At 39.3% G+C, this 21,493-nt stretch overlaps 3 protein-coding genes across 3 annotated transcripts; 2 read left to right on the forward strand and 1 right to left on the reverse strand.

The window, feature by feature from the left end:
- The first annotated feature begins 310 nt into the window (after positions 1-310).
- LOC103934174 (uncharacterized protein At5g19025-like) lies at positions 311-3,363 on the forward strand. Its single transcript, XM_048584290.1, has 2 exons — positions 311-1,020; positions 3,064-3,363. The coding sequence occupies exons 1-2, from the start codon at positions 359-361 to the stop codon at positions 3,104-3,106; spliced, it is 705 nt and encodes a 234-aa protein (XP_048440247.1). The 5' UTR covers positions 311-358; the 3' UTR covers positions 3,107-3,363.
- Positions 3,364-4,413: 1,050 nt separating this feature from the next.
- LOC103955621 (pentatricopeptide repeat-containing protein At5g19020, mitochondrial) lies at positions 4,414-7,929 on the forward strand. Its single transcript, XM_048584481.1, is given in 10 exon segments — positions 4,414-4,637; positions 4,639-4,685; positions 4,688-4,827; positions 4,829-5,235; positions 5,237-5,280; positions 5,283-5,567; positions 5,570-5,688; positions 5,690-6,257; positions 6,260-7,154; positions 7,327-7,929. Coding segments are annotated over 9 exon segments (2,019 nt in total). The 5' UTR covers positions 4,414-4,473; the 3' UTR covers positions 6,505-7,154; positions 7,327-7,929.
- Positions 7,930-8,087: 158 nt separating this feature from the next.
- LOC125477411 (mediator of RNA polymerase II transcription subunit 33A-like) lies at positions 8,088-16,236 on the reverse strand. The gene is given in 13 exon segments (XM_048584480.1): positions 8,088-9,385; positions 9,529-9,735; positions 9,905-10,352; positions 10,354-10,566; positions 10,662-10,823; positions 10,980-11,094; positions 11,731-11,941; positions 12,291-12,651; positions 13,271-13,362; positions 13,466-13,782; positions 14,102-14,449; positions 14,547-14,657; positions 15,837-16,236. Coding segments are annotated over 13 exon segments (3,978 nt in total). The 5' UTR covers positions 16,112-16,236; the 3' UTR covers positions 8,088-8,267.
- Between the last annotated feature and the right edge of the window lie 5,257 nt (positions 16,237-21,493).

A 21,493-nucleotide genomic window follows, 5' to 3' on the forward strand; every position in this document is an offset into this window, starting at 1 on the left:
TCCATGATTCATGGCTTGTCTCGTTTTGATTAGGTAATATTTTCAACTACTTACCCCGGATTGATTCATAGGAAATTAATTAAAAATTAATAAAATGGAATTACTTGTTCACAACTTCACATAGTTGACGTAACAAGGCTTGCAAGGTCCACGCCGTACTCGCTCCAGAAGGCGCGTGAGCGGAGTGCGCTCTCCTTCACCGGCAAGCCTTCTTCTCCCCTGTCCCCCATCGTTTTCCCGGAAGGACGAAACCTCTACCTCTACGTACCCAAAAATATAAATAAAAATTAAATATTATTTATGAAAAATAAATAAATTTGAAAATTACAGAAACCCCCGTCCTCCTTGTTTCTCTAACATGCGCCATTTGCTACTCGCCACCACCACCACCATCATGCCCTCCTCCTCCTTCTCTGCCGCTGCCACGTCATCCTCCTCCTCCTATCCAACCCCCAAACCCAAATCCTCAAACCCTAACCCTAACTCAAACCCTAATTGCACCCTCCTCTGCAAGCACTCGCCGTCGGCCACCCTCGACCTCCTCATCCTCATCCTCGTCCTCTTCTCCGGGACCTTCCTCATCACCTCCTACTTTTCCTACATCTTCAACTCCCTCTCGCTCCTCCTCTCTCACTCCACCCTCCACCTCCACCACATTCCCGTCCCCTACGTCGTCGGCTTCGTCGCCTTCTTCGCCGCCACGCTGTTCGTAGTCGAGTTCTGCTGCGGCATTCGATCCAGGAAGTGCGATAGGCCCGGATGTAAGGGCTTGAAGAAGGCCATGGAATTCGATTTGCAATTGCAATCGGAGGAGTGTGTCAAGTCCGGGTCTAAAGATATCGATAGGCTGCCGTGGAAGGGCGGCAGCGAGGGCAATCCTGATTACGAGTGCCTCAGGACTGAGCTGAGGCGGATGGCGCCGACGAATGGCCGTGCCGTGCTGCTGTTTCGGGCGCGATGCGGATGCCCGGTGGCCAAGCTCGAAGGCTGGGGTCCCAAGAGAGGACGCCGGCATAAAAAGTGAGTGTCTTTCTCTTTTCATGTCTGCATTTTCTTGATTATTTGATTAGATGGAAATTAATTGGATTGAGTAAATGTTGTTTGTATTGATCTGTGTAAGTTACAATTTTGTGTGGAACTTATTGGAAGCTATGAATTGAACAATTGGACTTCAAAGGGGTTGATTAAATTTACAGAAATTTGCAAGTAATCTTTGATGGGTACTGGAAGGTTTATTGAATTCCTTGAGGCTGAAGAGGTAGAGCTTGGATCATATGAACTTCCGTTAGACTTAGGTTTGACCAAGATCGATATCTCTTATATGCACTCTTCAAGCAATCAGATGATCCCTGTAGAAGAGGAGAAGCATAGGTGATGGCATCAAGTCGATACTGTAGAAGGTAGGCACCAGGGGTTTTGGGGAAATGAGACCCTTTTGGTTTGACCTTTCGTACTTTGCCCCACCTAAAAAATTATGTGTACCTAATATGTCTTTTCACTTTGTATCCCTGGCTAGATCCGTTAGGTGGCTGTGCCGTATTTCATCTGGCATTTTTGAACATTGTAGGCTAGAATAATGTTTTGTTTGCTCAGTGGAGCCTGAGTAATCTGGAGTTTAATGGTAAATACTGTATATATGTTATCGGTTGGACAAACATCTTAGGTAGTGCACCAATAGAATTATGATTGAGTTCAGATTGATCTGTGTAAATGGCATGTACATCTGTTAGTCATATAGGAGAGTACTCCCAATAGAGATAAGCAAGCTAGGTTAGTTCGAGTATGGTATGGACATGGCCTGTTTCAAAAAGTTTGGCATGATAATGCCCTAAACAAGTAAAGAACTGAAAATAACTTTAATGAAAATAACCGAAAAAATGAGGTCCTGAAGAAGTGTAGAAAAATATGGCAGGATTAGGCACCACACTAATATGATGCATGAGCATGGCACGATTAAGTTGCCCTAAGTACCAAAGGAAGCACAGATGGAAGGATTTTAATGACAGCCCCATTTTACACCTCTACTCCAGAAGCATTAGGGAGAGAATTTGTTTGGGTCTTTAAGGTCCATAACCCAGACATCAACCTCAGTGGTATACATGATAGATTACTATAGGATTTCTGTGGAAAGCTTTTAATCAGAATATGAAAAAAGGCAGGATGAACATCAATGTAATGGTAGCAGTGAGTATATTCTGAAGTGCTAAATGCATGAAAACTACGGTATAATTTGGGGTGTATGCCATGAATGATCATTTCCCGAGTAACTGAGAATGGTTACTGAAAAGTGTTAGCTTCAGCACCATGGTTGACAATGTGGAATAAATCATGATTTGATAAGAATTTTCTCCACAAAATAAGTATATGCACAAACTTGAGTCCTCAACATAAACTGATAGGATGATCTGATGATATGCTGGGGCATATACCCAGTCATTTTAGGTTCTAGATCTATCTGACCAGCCATTTGTATTGTTCCAGAAGGTGACCCCTCATAAGAGGCATTCATGGATATATTTTCTGTTTGCGGGAGAGATTAGTTTGGCTCTTTATATAGCGCCGTACCTACAATGCACATGAGAGCAGGAGTGGTTGTCCGGGCAATACAGAGAAAGCAACAATATAGTTTAGGAAGACCTGTAAGCAGTTACGGTTCACTTTGTCCTCATTCAGTGTTGGTCCAGTTTAACAGCATCCCCTTTTGGGCTGCATTTCTGGTACCGATAGATCTGGCAGTTACGTACGACTCTGCTGATTTGGTTTTACCTATGGCACGTGTTTCTTATAAATATAATTGAAAATATAATATGTATCTTGATTTGGCTTTAGTTATTTGCAGCTTGTCTTACCTTGTTAGAAGACAATGCCCTCAGTAGGTTTCAATATACTTTGTTGGGTGCACTATCATATGCTTTGTAGGTGAACTTACTGCTTTGTAGGCTGGCAAGTTTTGTGTCGTAACGATTGTACGACTCTGTCAAACCCTGAAAGTGGTATTGAGCAATTACTTAGAATTGTAAACCATGCAAGTTTTATACTTATCTAGTCTCTTTGGTCTTGCAGGGCTCTGGCCAGCATGGCTCTTAATGGAGGAGATCATCGTTGATTGTTAAGGATGCTTTCACCACCGGAGTTCCGATTACATGTTCGATCATTTACCTGTTAAATTATAGACGTTATTCTTGGCTTCACTCTCAATCAAAACAATTCTTTTTCATTAATCATATACTCCGGTGGCGCATTTATATGTAGAGTCTGTAGACGAGCATCTTCTCGAGCGATTGTCTCTCGTATGTGGAAGGGCGTAACAAATTGAGTGAGAACAAATATATCAAATGTCAATTGGATATTTTGTGTGCCTAACTAATGGGTTTGAACTTCTATACCCCATCAATACCCTTTTAGAACTGAGTTGTGGTAAAGCTATGTACTCTTACCAAACGGGGGAATTGATGAATCGCTATGGATGAAAGAACTTGTTCTCAAAATTGATGATTTTTATTTTTTATTTTTTTGAGTACATTGATATTTTTACATTAAGGGAATGAGAAGTTCGGTTAAGCTACATAAAGGGCAATCTAATTTGGTATTGAATTCGCCATCTACGAGATTGGAACCTAAAACCTCTTACTTCTAAGTGAAGAGGTACCACCAAATTATAGTACTGAGTGATACTAGCTGTTCGAGTTTAATAACAAATTATTCGTTATATGACTTCCTAATTTATTGGGCGAACTATTTAAAGTTAGCTTGGGTCCAAATTTACTTCCTTTTCAATTGGTTTTGCTTCGGAGGCAGATTGTCGGCCCTCTCATTACCATGCCCTTCCCATCCCCTTTTATATTGTCGGTCACGGTTAAGCCACGTTAACATTTTATATTATTTTTTTATAGAGATAATAAGACGTGTTAACATGGTTTAATCGTGATTGCACAAATAAGAGGGGATGGAAAGGGCATGGTAAAAGAAGGGCAGACAATCTGCCTCCTTTTGGAAAAATTTTTAGGTGTACCGGGTACACCAAATTTTTTTGGTGTACCCTCACTCATTAGAATTTTTTTGGTGTACAAAAAGTGAGGGTGCACCAAATTTTTTTGGTGCACCCTCACCATTATGAGTGAGGGTACACCAAAAAAATTTGGTGTGCCGGGTACACCGAAAAATTACTCCTCCTTTTGCTTCATCACATTTAGGGCTGGTTTGGTATTTCTATGCTTTGAAGAAAAAAAGTGCTTCTGCTGTGCTGTGAGAATAAGTTCATTTTTGTTGCTTCGTGTTTTCAGTTTTTTTTTTTCACCAAAACCTATGAAAATAAGTTATTTTTAAATGTTTACCAAATACTTTTTTGAGCTCAGTTTTTTTTTTACCCACTTTTTATAAAAATCCCAGTACCAAACCAATCCTTACTCTCACCTTGTCAAGTTCTCTGCTTGAATTCACTTCCCTTACAAAAGCGTCTCATGCTTTCGTCGGATGCTCGTATCTCTGAGACCCAAATCGTTCCCTGGACTTCCAGACCTTCGCATTTCAGGTCTCAAATGGCTCTCCACTGCCGCCGCCGCCACCCAAAATCCAGAGGACAATCTCCGTTCCTTCTTCACCGGCAGAATGAACCCAACCCAAATCGACTACAAGCTCTCTGGTTTCGGCTTTAAAGTCTCGCTCTTCCCTCGCGGCCTCCTTCCAAGCCAGCAAATCCACTGCCTTGTTCTCAAAGCCGGGCTCGACTCCAACAATTTCATCAGGAACAGCTTGATTAATACGCATGCCAAATGCGGCTTCATTGCCGATGCCGAGTTGCTGTTCGATTCTTGATATAAGTTAGACTCCGGTGTCTTGCAATATTATGGTTGCTGGGTATGTCAAATCGAGTCGTTTGGAGAGTGCACGCCAGGTGTTTGAGAAAATGCCGAAAAAGGGTTGTGTCTCGTACACTACTATGATAATGGGTCTTGCCCAGGATGAGCGTTGGACCGAAGCCGTTGAGGTTTTCAGGGATATGAGGTCAGCGGTTGTGATCCCAAATGAGGTGACAATGGCGACTGTTATCTCAACTTACTCACATTTGGGCGGTGTTTGGAATTGTCGAATGCTTCACGCTTTGGTGATTAGGTTGCAGCTTGAGGGGTTTGTTCTTGTCTCTACGAATTTGCTGCACATGTATTGGGGTTGTTCGAGTTTATGTGATGCGAGAAATTTGTTTAATGAGATGCCTGAAGAGAATATAGTTTCGTGGATTGTTTGACAAGATTCATGCAAAGGATGTGGTTTCATGGGGTACAATGGGTATGTGCAAGTAGAGTGGTTGAGTGAAGCTTTGATGATTCATCGGGCAATGCTGCGTACTGGGTTAGGGGCGAATGATGTTATGCTTGTAGATTTGATTTCGGCTTGTGGCCGGTCTAAGGCAGTACATGAAGGTCAGCAACTTCATGGGACAATTGTAAAGGAAGGTTTTGACTGCGATGACTTTACACAGGCAATAATCACCAATTTTAATGCAGGCTGTGGCGACATGAGCCCTGCTCATCATCAGTTTCAAAAGGGCATCAAGGAGCATGTTGCATCTTGGATGCCCTCATTGCAGGATACGTAAGAAATGGAATGATCAACCAGGCAATTGCATTGTTTAATGAGATGCCTGAAAAAGACGTTTTTTCATGGAGTTCCATGATTTCTGGTTATGCACCAGAGTGATAAACCTGAATTAGCTCTAGAACTCCTTCAAAGAATGGTAGCTAGTGGGATCCGACCGAATGAAATTACAATGGTGAGTATGTTATCTGGCATTGCTTCATTAGGCACATTGAAAGAGGCAAGATGGGCACTCGAATATATAGTTGAAAACTCCATTCCTCTCAATGACAATCTAAGTGCAGCACTCATTGATATGTATGCCAAATGTGGGAGTATCAATACCGCCTTTGAGGTGTTCTATCAAATCCGAGATAAAACCTCTACAGTCTCACCATGGAATGCCATCATATGTGGGTCGGCCATGTACGGACATGCAAAGTTATCTCTTGAAATATTTTCAGATTTGCAAAAGTGTAATATCAAACTCAATTCAATCACATTCATCAGAGTCCTAAGTGCATGTTGCCACGCTGGCTTCATGGAGGCGGGGGGGAGGTACTTTAAGAGCATGAAGAATGTTTACAATGTAGAATCAAATATCAAGCATTATGGTTGTATGGTGGATCTCCTTGGAAGAGCTGGTCAAGTAGAAGATGCTGAGAAAATGATAAGGAGCATGCCATGAAGGCTGATGTAGTCATATGGGGCACGCTGTTGGCGGCATGTGGAACACATGGGAATCTGGAAAGAGGAGAAATGGCTGCAGAGAGTTTGACAAGGTTGCAACCATCTCATGGGCCAGTTAGAGTTCACCTATCCAATTTATACGCGGATGCAGGGGGAAGTGGGAAAAAGCCTTTTTCCGAGCGGCGAGCAATACAGAGCCTAAAACTGGAGAGATCATCGGGGCACAGTGATGTTGAATAATAAGGGTGCTGGGGTTTTAGAACATTCAAAGTTTTCGTCGATGAGTTTTCGGCAAGCAGTTGCAGTCGCTTTACCAAAGCTTCCCAGTGTTTAAGCCTGAGAATGTGGCAGAAAACTATCAAGCATTTATCCCCCATACAAAAAAACGTTTCTGAGGGTAAAATGATTACGTGCATTGCAAGGCAACATGCATGTTTCGTTTCGCCAAGTTAAGAATCTTGGAAGCCAATACAGTTTGCAGAAACTGCGCAATTAACGCAATGGCCATCACAGTGTTCCGACTCGGCAGTCTCTCATATTGTTCATTCCTCTCCTCATGATGATTTTCGAGACCATCTATGTCCATGTCTTGGGATTTAGTTGGCCATACGGACTTCTTTTCCGGAACAAGTTCCAGTAATCCCTCATCGTCTAACGATGAATCAAGCAACTGCCACACGGTTGAGAAGATGAACGCAACCACAGTAGTACCAGCTTCACTTGTTTGCAACCCAAATATCTGGGACAAGTTAAGAATTGTATCTATTGATTTCATAACCCTGAATGAGGAAGATAAGTTATACATTGCAAACAAAAATAATATACACCAAGTGCTGGTTCGGAAGTGATTCTGGGAAGGCTAGAATTACTTATATCAGACAATGTAAAAGGTAATATTTTTCGTATACAATACGATCTTTAACCAAAACAGACCTGGAAGAAACTAGAAACTTACTGTTGATGATTAGGCCGCGTAAGATTTCAGTGAAAAAACATGTCTCATGAGGAGCTCCATGTCAGTATGTTTTGTTATATTGACCATTCGATCTTTAACCAAAACAGACCTGGAAGAAAGCAAAGCCAGAACAAGATGGAGGGCACCATGTTCAAAACCAATAATCGGCACATTGTTCTCCCAACAAATATGCGACACCAACACGCCGGCGAGCTCCATAGATAGCAGGGACACCCCGGCAGAGCTCAAATTCGATGAGACTTCCATCGACCGGAGAAGAGGATCACTACCATTTTCTTGAGCTTCCTTGGTCTGCATTATCAAAGCGTCCCAGAGGCTGCTCTGTTTGGGCTCCGCCATTTCTCGATCACAATGGCCAGTGTTTCGGGCTGTTTCCGGTGAGTGAGAGAGAGAGAGAGAGAGAGAGAGAGAGAGAGAGAGAGAGAGAGAGATTTCGGATGGTGCAGAATCAGAACAACGTTGAAGGATTGTCTCTTGGTTTTGCTTCTCCTTCTGTGACAGTGCATGATGTGCATGTGTGCTTTTTTGGTCGTGAAACTGAAGCGATACGATCTGTCAAACTGGCTGTGAGATTGCCACTTGGAATTTGGATTCAATCTTGTTGAGGAAAAAAATTGAGAATTTAGAACAATTTTGTACAGATCTTTAAGTTCAGTTAAACTGATTCATTTTTCTTGTCTCTAGGGATGGCCAACATGTTGGTACATTTTGTTAATTAAAAGTTGAAATATTGTCAACACATTGTCGATGACGTACTCAATAAACGTATGTTCCTTATCCGGATTATACAACTCATATTGGGTTTAAAGGGTTAAGTGTTTGGAGCTTATTGCAAAACCAACAAATATGCTACAAACTCTCTTAATACAGTTAGGTCCTACATACAATGCTGAGATCCGATTGACTATTTGATTCAAAATGCTACGAAATGCTGCAAATGTTTCCGGCGATAAATCTAATCTAAAACCATTTTTAACATGTACATCCGACCTCCTAAAACCTTAAAGCTGTGCTGAGGAAATAGAGTCTACATCTCATTTTCGACTATGAGCTCAGCGGCCGCTCCCATTGTACCGACGCCTCCAATCCCCAGCAAGGCCAGAGCAAGCTCTTCCTCACCCCACTGCCTCAGACCGTTACTCAGTCTCCTCAACACGTCTACATCCACCTCGAGCACCCAATTAGGCGTGCAACTCACCATTAGCGTTACAAACCCCGAGACATAGGCACGCCATGTTGCTGAATCACAACCAAGTGATATCTTCCCATCAAGTGCACTTGCAAGAAACTCCATGTGGATACGTAGGACTTTAGGACGTCGTTTTGATGCTGATGATGACGAGTCAACGCCCCACGCAAAGGCTCCACCAAGCACTGCAAAGTATGCCAGTGCATAGCCGCCAAGCATTGCAACAATTCCTTCTGACCCTTGTTCCTGCTCGGAGCCATGCATAGATATAAACCAAGAAGGCAAGGTTTCTGTGATCAATGACTGAACCAGACACAAGCCTCCTGTCAACCATACTAAAGATGCCCCGAGTGAAGCTGCTAGTTTCACCCGAGACATTGCTGCATCAAGTGAAACCTGTTCATATCTCATTGCGTTTCTTCTTGTCTCCAACTTCTCCAATCTTTCTTTAGGACAAGCACGGCATGCTATCTCTCGTACAGAATGCATCAAGATAGTAACAATCTCTTCTGTCATGAAGACAATATCTGTAATCGATCTGTAAACGCGTAGGTAAAGGATCCCTGGTGCAACGGGGGAAATCACACCACAGAAATGGGATCCAAATCCATGGCCAAGAAGTGCGCCAACACCACCATTGCTTGAGATAGGAGTGGCATTCAGGCCAAGTGTGGCAGTAAAGCAGCTTTTAAGAAGCTGGACCATTGAATCCCTGTTCTGGAGGAAAACAGTCCGAGAGGCAGAAAAAACAAGGAAGTCGCTCCATCGCTTGGCCTTTTGAGTCCAAAGCGATGCGACAATTGGCATACAAGGCCAGGGGCAACCAGCTGCAAGGCACTCCAAGGTGGGGCCAGCCAAACTGAGGAAGCGTTCTGATGCTCGGTCAATCTTGTAAGTAATAGTAAGACTCACGAAGGCAGCTAGGGGCAGTGGAAGTGTAGCTGGCGAGCTTCCACCTGCAATAGTTAAGTCTCAGTCAAAATATTAGAGGTGACGACATTACAAAACTAGCTCCACAGCATGGGGAAAATGGAAAACGAAATCACTCCCAAAACAATGTAATAGCTCATCTCATTATAAGTTCGTAAGAGGAGAAAACCTGCAGCAAGGCTAGGGATATGAACACCGGTAGCAGCTAGAATTTTTTTGATCTGTTCCTCAACATAAGATAGATTCACAGCCGGACTGGGCCAATCTGTTCCATTCATAAAAACTGGTTTCCAAATACCCCGAGTTACCTCGGCAGAAAAGTAGCTCACAATGGTCGCCAAAGATGCCGGAAGAAAATCTACTAAATCCTTAAGCCCTGAAATAGTGCAAACTCTTCAGTCATTTAAACTCAAGTTCCATAGTTCGCTAAATTTTAGCCATTAGTTTTAAGAAAAGTCAAAAACTAATTCATATATTTTCCGGAGTATCGGTGTATGTAAATAACAAAACATCAACAGAAAATGAGATGAGAAAACAAGGCTAACCTGTAGCCAGCTCACGAGGAGAAAGTTTTCCATGAGCACAGGCTGTTAGAGCAGCATCAACCACAAAGGGAACAGCTTCCAGGATATCCCAGGCTGGCAATTTAGGTCTTAGAGAGCTGTCTTCATTTCCAGGTCCCGAAGAACTACTACTTGGAGAATTGACAGAAGCCAAAGACTGGCTTCCACGATTAATCTTTGTGAACATCATGTTAAGAAGCCCATCAACAATCTGATGGACGGGTGTTCCATGAACAAGACCAGAGAGGGTTGAGGCTATACATGCTTGATGCTGCCGATACCAAACTTTTAATTTTGGAAACGAGTCCACAAATACGGGTTCTGGAGATGAAGAACTTGCAACAGCAGAGAGTCTCCTCTTATTTCGATCCTGGTAAGCACTCCCGGAAGATACTAGGTAAGAATTTCTCACTGACAGGAGGTACTCAGGGTGTAAGTCGGGAAGCAACTGTGGGTACATCTCCCACCCCATGCTCAAGAGGAGGATGATTAAACCTCCACAGCTTCAAAAGGAGAGTAAATGCATTCGAAAACACAGCATGAGCAGAGATTTCTTCTCCTGTTGTTAGAATCCAGGAGACATTGGGAACACATGAACCAAACACCTCACAAATCGGCATCAATGAACACGCAAGTTGTGGAACCTGGTAAGAAAATTAGATGACATTAGTTTACAGCTGATGTGAGGGTCTCGTTACTAACACAAACATGGCACATCAAATTCAAATGCTATACATACCAAGCCATGTAAAGAGAAAATCTGAACGCAGTCAACAGATCCTATTCCAACAATGAGGACATTCAGCATCGGTGCATAACCTATTAAATGGCTGTCATCCCCAGAATAATTAGCGGGAACCGGAGGGGACAGTAATCTAATGATAAAATGAGCAGTATGTTCCTGCATTACATGTGAACCATAAGTTATTAGAAAGTTGAGTGATTCGTAGGAAATGGCAAGAACTCTTAGTATTCAAACACGCAACTGTGAAAAAGCTACTGCATTGTGGGCAAAGGATTCAAAATATATATCAAGCATAACAATATTGTTTTTCACCTGTATATTCCATCCTCTAATTAATGAGGCGCCGCACAAAACGGTAGCAGCAGAAATCGTCTCAGCATTGGATCCATTGACTGCAACCTCAAATACTTTCTCGAGTTCTGCTAAGCTTCCATCAAATCCATGAGCTTAATTCAGTAGCTTTACCTTTGGGTAAGTTTACAAAAAAGAGCATCTGATAGACCTGGCTTCAGGAAAGAAAAAGGAGTAACTGAAGACCAGGCCATAGTCAAAGAAGTTTAAAAAGGTAATCTAAAGGTCATCTATCCATACAGAGTTCCCCTTTTAATAGTTTGCGCACTATACCGCTACTTAGACATAGGAATCATAACGCCAGTGGCCAAAGGTATCCATGTACGACATCAGTCAGATTATTAGATTCTTAAACTCCTGTGAACCAAATGCAAACCCGTTTAAAACCTCCATCCTAGTTAGTGCATTTAAGCGTGAACAGAAAAACCGATAACTTAGAAATCATCTATTGATGCGCCTTCAGAAAGTCGCAATCCAATTTAACGAATCAATTTTACCAGAGAGAGAAAAAAAAACTGCCTTTCCTCTTATTTGACTTATGTAGCATAGGAACAGCGGTTTCAAGCCCCAGAAAAGCAGCAAGGAACTAATCCTTGTAAGGAATTACTCATTGGCGTATAACGATGAAAAATTGTGGAAATGAAGTCCTAACCACTTAATTACAACATGAATTACTAAATGTAACATATTTAAAATGTTAAAGCTAGTATACCTTGAAGCAGGACTGGAAACCAAAGCATTAGCCATTGCTGGAGTAAGCGTAGCCCCCAACATAAACGACGACCAATCAGGCCCTTGCGTTGGCATGCCATGAGGTAACTGGTTGATGCATCCGTTAATATAACCTGGCCACGAATATGCAGAAGTGTCCAGTAGATTTCTAGCAATACAGGACTCAACTATCAAATGACGCATGTTTCCAGCTGTAAACAAATACAAAAACCTAAGATTAGAATACAAAACTAAAACATAGAAACAGGAACAACATCGGAAAATAAAATAAGACTGAAATGAAAAACTCAACAAGAAAAAGAATACGAGACCGCAACAACCATGGACAACAACGTGCAACACAGTTCTAAGAGTTTTTATGTAGAGCAGTAGACATTGAAAAAATGATAAGAAACTTTGTAGTGAACCGTGTCGCCATGCTCCAAACAGCCTTTCATTTTATTTTTCTGCTGCTTCCAACTCTTTATAACAAGATACTCACAAAGTATTTTCATGTTGAAGTGACTTGTTGACATTGAATTAGAGCTAGATATTACTCACAGAAGTTTATAGGCATGTTTTTCGTACTGACGCACTCAAAGTAAGCACTCCCAACAGTGACACCTGAAAGGAACAGCATTGCTTTTGCAGCAGCCTGATTGGCAGCGGAAACAACACACTGCGGTGGAGTCAGCAAACCCTGATAATCACCCAGTGTCTGTAAGCTGGAGACTAAATCATTGCAGCGCTGTCTTGGAACCTCTTTTTCTTTCCAGCCATTGATTGAGCCACATTCATTTTTGTTGGTTGGTGCAATTTCCTCCTCCTCAATCAGATCAGCAACCACAAGCGTAGTGATACTCAATAGCATGCATAAGCGAGTGTCTAGGCGAGGCACAGGACCCTCTATGGGATACCTTTCCTACAGGAATTAAAAATAAAAAATAAAAAATAAACAAAACAAAACTATAAACAAGAAGCCATAGCTAATATAATATTTAGAAAATTGAGTAAATCTGGTGCTAATTCTAAACATAGAGTAAATTCTAACAGCAACAGCTTAAGATTTTTTTAGAGAAATGGTAAACCAACTTATTCATCCATGGTGTCATAGCAGAGCTGCAGAAGGTTCTGTGTTAAAATCCCTACAACTGGAACCTCCCAATTTATGTTGAATTTCATAGGTTGGACTTTCTAACGATGAAATGAGACCCGCACGTGAGAGAAGTGCTGGAATATAAAATAGCTGTGACTCACATCTTAAGAGAGTAAACAACCTAAGCTTTTGGGACCAGTGATAAAATACAACAATTTTTCAACCGCCAGTAATGTCTAACTCATAAAGTTCTAGAACTTTGTAAGAAATTTTGCAAGTCAGCAATCAAAGTTGACGGAAGTAGCCAAAATCAAGTTGCTTAAACTTCTATGACATATAGCTAGTAGAAAGTTTATAGGGAGTATTAAGATTTTTGTTCAGGAAATATGCTAACCATTCAGACAGAAGAGGAGAAATTTTAAAGTTATTCAAAACAGAAACGAACCCTCTGTACAAGACGAAGAGCTGCTATCCAAAGGCCTAAAAAGGTATCATGCCAGCTTGTGCCATTTATTGCTCGAAGGGTTTTAATCAAACCTACAAAACATTGCTTTTTCATTCTCACAGAACTGGTTTCATAAGAACAAATCGTAATTTAAAAAATACTACTTTAAGCACAAGGGACAAAATTTGTGTTTACCAGTAATTACTTCAACAGAACTTGTTGCGTCAACTTGATATCCATCCATGGCATCTTCTAATAAAAGATCAAGAGGAAGCCACAGAGCAGAACGACTAGCCCCGTGACACAAACCAGTAGAAGTCAGAGATCTAGAAACCATCACCGCATGATACTTTAGCAAAGAAGTTGTTTTACATTCTCGAGGCAAGACCATGCAACTATCTGAAGTCAAGTTTATAAGAGCCTCTGCAGTAAGAGTTTTCGAATTTCTTAATGCTAATGAGTTTGATCCAAGAATCTGTAATCGTTGAATAAAACTTGTCCAGTGTACAGGCCTGAAAAAAGTGGGATGGCATGTTAAGAAAAAACTTGCAGTCGAGGCCAAGATCAAAAAGGAAACTGATCAAGGTACTGGCGAAAGGAAAAGTTAGTCTTTAATATTCGGACTTGCTGGCAAACGAATGAAAAAACACAATGCAAGTTCCAACGTAAGTAGAAGGAAATCTGTTGAAAGCACATTCAAAAAATTCCGTATGCATATAAGTTGAGTACTAAGGCCATCCACTGCTTGAGAAAACCAAATATTAAAGTCGTATAAATTTAAGGGAACTAGGACGAAGTATAGAAGCAATTGCTAAGGGAACAAGGACTTACAAGTTTCGGCGAGCCAAGTCAAGAATTCTGGAAGTTAAATTATTTTGAAGAAATTTCCCAATTATCTCAATGGCCATGACTGTATTTGTTTCCTGCAATATCTCATTGTATTCGCTCCTCTTCTCATAATAACTTCCATGACAATCTATCTCCATTTCTTGAGGTTCAATTGCCCATTTGGACTTCTTTTCGAGGGTACAGTTCAGCAATCCTTCGTCATCTAATGATGCATCAAGCAATTGCCATACAATTGAAAATAAAAACTCAACCACAAGAATCCCTGGGTCACTTGCTCGCAAGCCAAAATTCCAGGAAAGATGAAGAATAGATTCTATTGATTTCATGATTCTGTCCAAAGAATATAGTTACAAATTCCAGATACAATGTAAGCACCATTGTCAGTACAATGCAAGTAAATAATCATTCTGTACGAGAGAAAACTTACGTTTGATAATTTGGCCCGTTTATCTGAGATTTAAGGGTAAAAATGTGTCTCTTAAGGAGTTCCATGTAAAGTCTATATGCCACAGGCTGGGAACGTCGACTTGGAATGACCCTGCAGAAAGAATGGTAGACAACAGTAAGACCATTATGAGAGTTTCCACTTTCCTACAACGCAAGGGAGCTACCAGTTGCTCACAAGTGAAACCATACGAAGGCAAATTAAGAAAAAGTGAACATAACTAGATCCAGAGAAACAAACAGAACCCAACTATCCAAACCTAGTACCAGAAACAAAACCCGAAAATCAGTGGCAAGCAATGCAGCCTAAGATCGGTAATCTGCATTTCATCTGATACTTCAAAATAAAACTTTGCAAATACATAATAAACAACGCCACACTCGCTCATCAATGTAGCACATTGCGATCCATGAATTCAATAGAGTTCACAAGCAAATGAAAATTAAATTAGGAAGATCACATCCACACGTCTAATTGCAATACAATAACTTGGCTCACTCGTTATCCATTGTTTTAGAAAGAATTTCTACAACGTCGATCATACTGAATAATCAAAACAGGGAAAACCGAGATGGAAATTAGAGAAGAATCGAATTGCATTTACGAGAGAAAAAAATCAAGTACAAGGGGAAACATGTGAGACCATTCCACAATTTGAAAATGTGGGGGGAAAGGTGAGAAAAGGCTTGAATTTAAAAACTCAAAAGCGAAATAGAAAAGAGTCTTTGTAAAACACATTAATTTCTCCTCCTAGTCAACTGAACACGCAAGTATTTGCACAATTCAGCCAACGCCATCACCAATATTTAAGATTCTGGTATTACTTTCCCTTCCTTGATTTTCTAAGCAACCAAACAGGCAGCACAGAAAACAAATCATTAAACACAGAAAGCCCATTGAAACACAAAGAGCAATGAATCAAACATTCCGCAGCGGCCCCGGGGGTGGGGGGCACTGTGTGTGTGTGTGTGTGTGTGTGTGGAAGAAAAGATGAAACCTTTAAACAAATTCACAACCTTTAACTGATCCCAACTAAAAAATGTCTCAAAAGAACCTCATTTAAAATCCCAAAAACCGCAGAGCTCGATTAGCCAAGTTGGCTAGAGTGCTCCAAAGTTTGAGTTCCCTTCTTCGCAGTTAAAGACGAATTTAGTGTAGATTATCTTCATCGTTTATCAAAAAGTAATTTCCATTAATCCGAACCCACTCAGAAAAACCAAAACCCGAAGCCAAAAATCTTCAAACAGCAAATTTGAGAGCAAAAGCACCAACTTTTGTGAAAGCAGGGCAAGAACAAGCATGGGGGGCACAATCTTCAGCATCAGAGCCTTCTCCAGAAACTTCCAAGTGATGGGCACGTTGTTTTCCCAGCAAATGTGAGAGACCAACACATTGGCGAGCTCCACTGAGGGCAGAGAAACTCCCATGGAGTTCAAGTTGGAGGACAACTGCATGACCCAGAGCAGAGGATCACTGCCCTTTTGCTGTGCCCCTTTAGTCAGTTCCACCACACTGTCCCAGAGGTTGCCTTGTAAGGAGACCTCCATTTATGAGACAGATTTTGATTATGGTTCTGGAATTTGGAATTCGGAATGGTTTGGTGAGTGTAGAGAGAGAGAGAGAGAGAGAGAGAGAGAGAGAGAGAGAGCAGAGCAGAGCAGATCAAAAATAGCAGAGTGGTGACTCTGATGAGTGAAAAAGGATGGGCGAGAATAGTATCATGGTTTTATCTTATGCTTTGGGTATAAATTGGTGTTAAGAAACGGTAAAGTTAAAACTGTGAGGAGTAGTATTGGGATTTAGGTAATGTCTTCTACCTTTACATGGAGAAAGTCTTAGGTACGACAACCAGACCACATATCTCATAACACGTAATTTTTTATTTTGAGGCTCACCACTATCTCATGTAATGATCATACCTTCTCTCATATCACTCTATAACACATTACATAGTATACAAATTTAATTTAAAAACTTGATCTACCTAACATTACTCTTTTCGATTTGCTCACATAATCTTTCCTATACGTGGAATGTGGGGACAAATGAATTGTGGCTTCATTAGTCTAATCAGATTTTCCTAAACATCTCTATTAACTGTTGTAGCCTTTTTGTGCTGACGTTTGTATCTATCTATTAATCCTTTCGATAAAGATGAAGCATATTTATGTCGTTTGGTATTCGAATAGGAGAATCCGTCCCGTCACACTGGGCTAGTAGGCTTAGGTTTATTGTAAAACCTCACGTATGTTTCTTGTATGCCAAGTCACGAATGTCTATACAAGCGTAACCCTATACATCAACACAATTATTCAATATATGACCAATGTATAAGACTGGGTGTTGGTCTAAATGGGTGATCATATGCAAACAGATTGAGATTATCTTCAAATCTCGCACTTTGAAGCTCATAGGTTTAGCAATCTGGACCGTTTAAGAAAGAAAGATATATAAGCATTGAAGAGAGATTATGTGTGAGATGGACCAATGAAATGGAACGAATAAAAGTCGTGAAATATAGTCCGAATTGTTAGATCTGTAAATTTCATAATGTGAGATTCGAAGAGGATTTATATGTAGTCATTCTCTTTAATATTATAATGTACTTACAAATGTTATAACCAAAATCATGTCCCCACCAATGTCTTAGGTACAAGCCATTGCATCCAACTCTATACAAGAACCACAACAGCTCAACTTTTAAGTCGGAAGTAAGGAAGGGTAAAGATGTAATCTTGTGCTGACCTTTCTCATGTTTGAGGCCAACCCTGGCCCACAAATGGTAACCGGTCCATAGGGTCCAATGGCTTTGCCACCAGGAGATGAGGACCTTCAAATCATTTTCCTAATAATTTCTTTTCTTAATTTCTACATTATTCTTCAGTCCCAGAAATATAATAATTGAAAGACCATAGTGGATGGTGGTAGGTGGTGATTGAGTCCACTTAAGAGTTTGAGTGAGTAGCGTGGGTCCACCTCCAAGCAAAAAAGTGACAATAGAATGAAAATATTTTTTTCCACCATCGTTAAGTAATTGTGATGCTTATTACTTATTTTTACTATCATTAAATGAATTTAGATTTTAATATTTGTGTAGTAGATAGATACAATTATCAAAATTTAAATTCAATAAACAATGATAAATAAGGTATTGAGTATTAAGACAACTTTAGAGTGATGAGAAAAAATACACCACAATGAAATTGGCATGTTAGGACTCATGAGGCTTTAGGTATGGGAAGGGTGGTCCTCCCTTTCCCCACTTCTTCAATTGAGGACCATTTTGGGAAGAACTATTTGGTATGTTGTCACAAGTTACAATCCTATATCATGTTGTGTGTGGATATTATATAATATATACTATGCATGTCTTGGTAGGTAAGCAATAGTATTAGTGCATGCCTTCATTTGGGCATCTTATATATTAACTACTATGTTTTGGGCATTAATCTTGAAAAGTCTCAACTAATGTGGTTCAACCTCCCTTACCTATCCTAATTATAATAATTCTTCATGAGAGAGATTGGATTATGTTGTGGAAAACATGGTGTAATCACTAATGAGAAACAAATTAACAAAATATTGCAGAAAGCATGCAAGTAGCGGAGGCAGCATGAGGTCATTGGTTCCACATAACCTCAACAACTTCATATTTTTCTTCTCTTTGAATTTATATATGACCTTTATAGACAATAATTCTCGGTGTACTTGTTTGTGACATTTACAATTATTTTACTACTTGTAACTGCTCTAGCTAAAAGATCTTTTTCAATTATGAATACCATGAAGAATTCACATAATGAATGAGAGATCAATGGTTGAATAATAGATTGGTTATACATTAAGAAATAACTTGTATTTGATTTTAGTGATAACGGTGTTGTGATATGACATTAGGGTATGGTTTAAGATAATAGACATTGTGATATGATGATGTTGTGATATGACATTCCCAAAACTTGTCGTGGAAAACAACATTTTTCCTATCAATTTGTTGGTAGGAAAGTTGCTCGTGGGAGTCGAAAGAAATTTATAACGCACACATAATCTTATTAGGGACAGCCTTAAGATAATACTACAGGACAAAACATGATATTTCCTATCAATTTGTTGGTATTTGTCACACTAAAAAGGCTTTAAACTCAATTTCGGAGTTTGTGAGCCAATTAATTGTAAAACATTGGGATAGATTAGATATGACATAGAAGAAAGTGAGTTAGGTGAATTGGTCCAGTCATCTCTAAGAAACCACATCAAGTTCAAAGTTGTTATGATATGATTTGAAGTTGGTAGAGTGGGAGAGGATATGGTTGACAAACCCACATTTTATTTGGAAGATGATGTAATTTACAAGGGATTGAAGAACCAATCAGTCTCGTTCTCCTGAACTTTACCGTTTAAAAAAATTATACTAACTTACTGTTTGATTTTAATCCAGCAATATGGGTAAAGAAATAAAACACAAACGTTCGTCTTCTTCCACCGTTAAGATAAGACCGATGATAGATGACCACACTTACTTTGAAACTATAAAATTAAGGAGATTAGTGTCGAAGAAATTAGTGCATAAGATTAAAATTGTTGTCATCTTTTTAATTAGTAAGCATTGTTGTCATCTTTTTAATAGACCATACAAAATGATCCAGTTGTGCTCAAAAGATGGTTGCTTGGCACCAAAAATCAAGGCGGCCAAGGCAAGCAAAACATAAATCAAACTAAACTATTGAGATGCAAATTTAAAATTGAGAAAAGCATAACCTTCTCTCTAAATTGATGGGGCACCTAATAGTAATAATTACTAGGAAATTTGGATAATACTAAAATAATAAGAAAGGGTGGTGAAGGTGGTGGAGTTTTGGTACCTAATCTTAGTGCTTGTGGTCACCTCAAGCGCACACCAAACTAAGAGAATAAAGACACTATGCTCCTTCCACAAATTCTATCTTGTAACTAATTAATGTTCGTTACGTCGTCAAGAAGTAAGTACTTGTCCAATAAAAGCTTTGACACATATCTTGTGCCACGAGAGAGATATTGGGAAGATTGAGTCGCTAGGGCAGCTCTAAATTCGATTCATACAATTTGGGAGATGTAGAATGAAAATACAAAGCTTTACTTTTACGAGAGTTGTTATACGAATGACGTGATCATAATCTCTTACTAAGTTTTTCCATGTCCTTCAAGCATACAACCGATAATATATATTTTTGTCTCAATATGTTTGTGAAACTTGTTTTGGTCACGTGATATGTGAATTAGAAAAGTATCGCGTGATGTGAGAAATAAAAGAAAAAAATTGATATACACACTCTCGTGGATAGCCAAAAAACCAGTTCTCAAGTAAATAATATATATTTATTTTTCATACATCACATAATAAGTGAAACAAGGTAAGTTATTATCCATCAAGTGCAAGTTGTGACATGGAGATAGGTCCAAAAGGACAAATTGGGAGCATTATTAGCTTTGTTGGTTGGTAGATGATGATGTGCCTTATCCTCCTCTACCATGAAAAGGCAGTGACGAACACTAGTGGTGAACGAGCTTGCACATAATAGCATTAAGATGAAATTAGCATGTTTCCAAAATATCAACATCCTTACACCATCTCCAATGGGAGATGCCAAGTCCCAAATTTAAGATATAGCAACGAAGTATTTGTCCAACCCAACCCATTTGATGCCAAAAAACCAATTGACAAGGACGCCTAGAATTGACACGATATGATGATAATTCTCTCATTTAATCTCTCTTTCCTTTTCTTCTTTCAGACTTGAACGGTTACGGTTAAGTCACGTTAAAATCTTATATTAATTTTTTATAGAGACATACAAAAAATAAAGTATGAGAGAAGAGAATGAAGGAGATTGGAATAAGAGGAGAGAAAATCCTACTTAAAAAGGAGAGACAATGGCTTTTTTTTTTTTTTTTTTTTATCCAAAACGTGTTATTCACTTCGTTGGGTTATCCCATTGCGAGTGAGGATTTCTACTATTTATACTAGTTTTGATGGGTTTTCTTGTGAAGCAGATGAGGGTTTGATCTTCTATTGGGATTTTACTTTATGTTTACACAACTATATTCTTAATTAATAATTTTAATCACAACAATCGCAACATCAGTGTTCATTTTTATTTTTGTCTTAATTCTTAGAAACATCTAACGGATGATATCAAATGTGATCAAATTTAATAGTGATGAATATGATCAAATGATCCCAATTTATATCAAGAGGCTAAAATAATAATTAAAAGTATTTAGCTCATAAGTCCATCAAACTTTGTCGGAAATTTGGATTGTTTTACTTATATTTTGTAAATCTCTACTAATTAATGAAACTTTATTTGTTAACCAAAAGAGGGTGAAAAGACAACTTAATCTTCTATCACACAAAAAAAATGATGGGCAATAATGTAATTTGAAAGGTCCAAATTTTATTGTTTTTTATTGAAATCTCACCTACGGGTGATGTTAAAATATCTCTAATATTTAAAATTAAAAAAAAAAAACCATAAACAAAAATCTCCCACACCCCCCCCCCACGTTCTCTCTCTCCTTCTTATTTTCTAAAAAAATATGTAGATAAATACTAGTATAAATAAAGATAACCTAAAGAAAAAAAAATTTAATAAAATATAAAATAATGCTAAAACACTTGTTGACACGTAATATAGCTAAATTGCTCAATTCAGCGCTAAAAGGTTGGAGAAGAAAAACAATTTGTCAATTCATAATTTGTCTTTTGCATGCCAAATTTTAGGAATTGACAACTCCCCATTGGAGTTGGTTAAGGAAAACCCTTAATGAGGAAATATGCTTTTGGATATTAGCTAATCGCTTGCTTTAAATTAATGGGGCAATAAATTGTGACATCATCTATCAATATCAAAAACCTTTAAAGATAACAGACTGAATCAATAGCTGAAAGT

This window comes from the organism of the source record quoted next, unplaced genomic scaffold (assembly GCF_019419815.1).
Source record: "Pyrus x bretschneideri cultivar Hongxiangsu unplaced genomic scaffold, Pyrus_bretschneideri_v1 Contig21, whole genome shotgun sequence".
Lineage (NCBI taxonomy): Eukaryota > Viridiplantae > Streptophyta > Magnoliopsida > Rosales > Rosaceae > Pyrus > Pyrus x bretschneideri.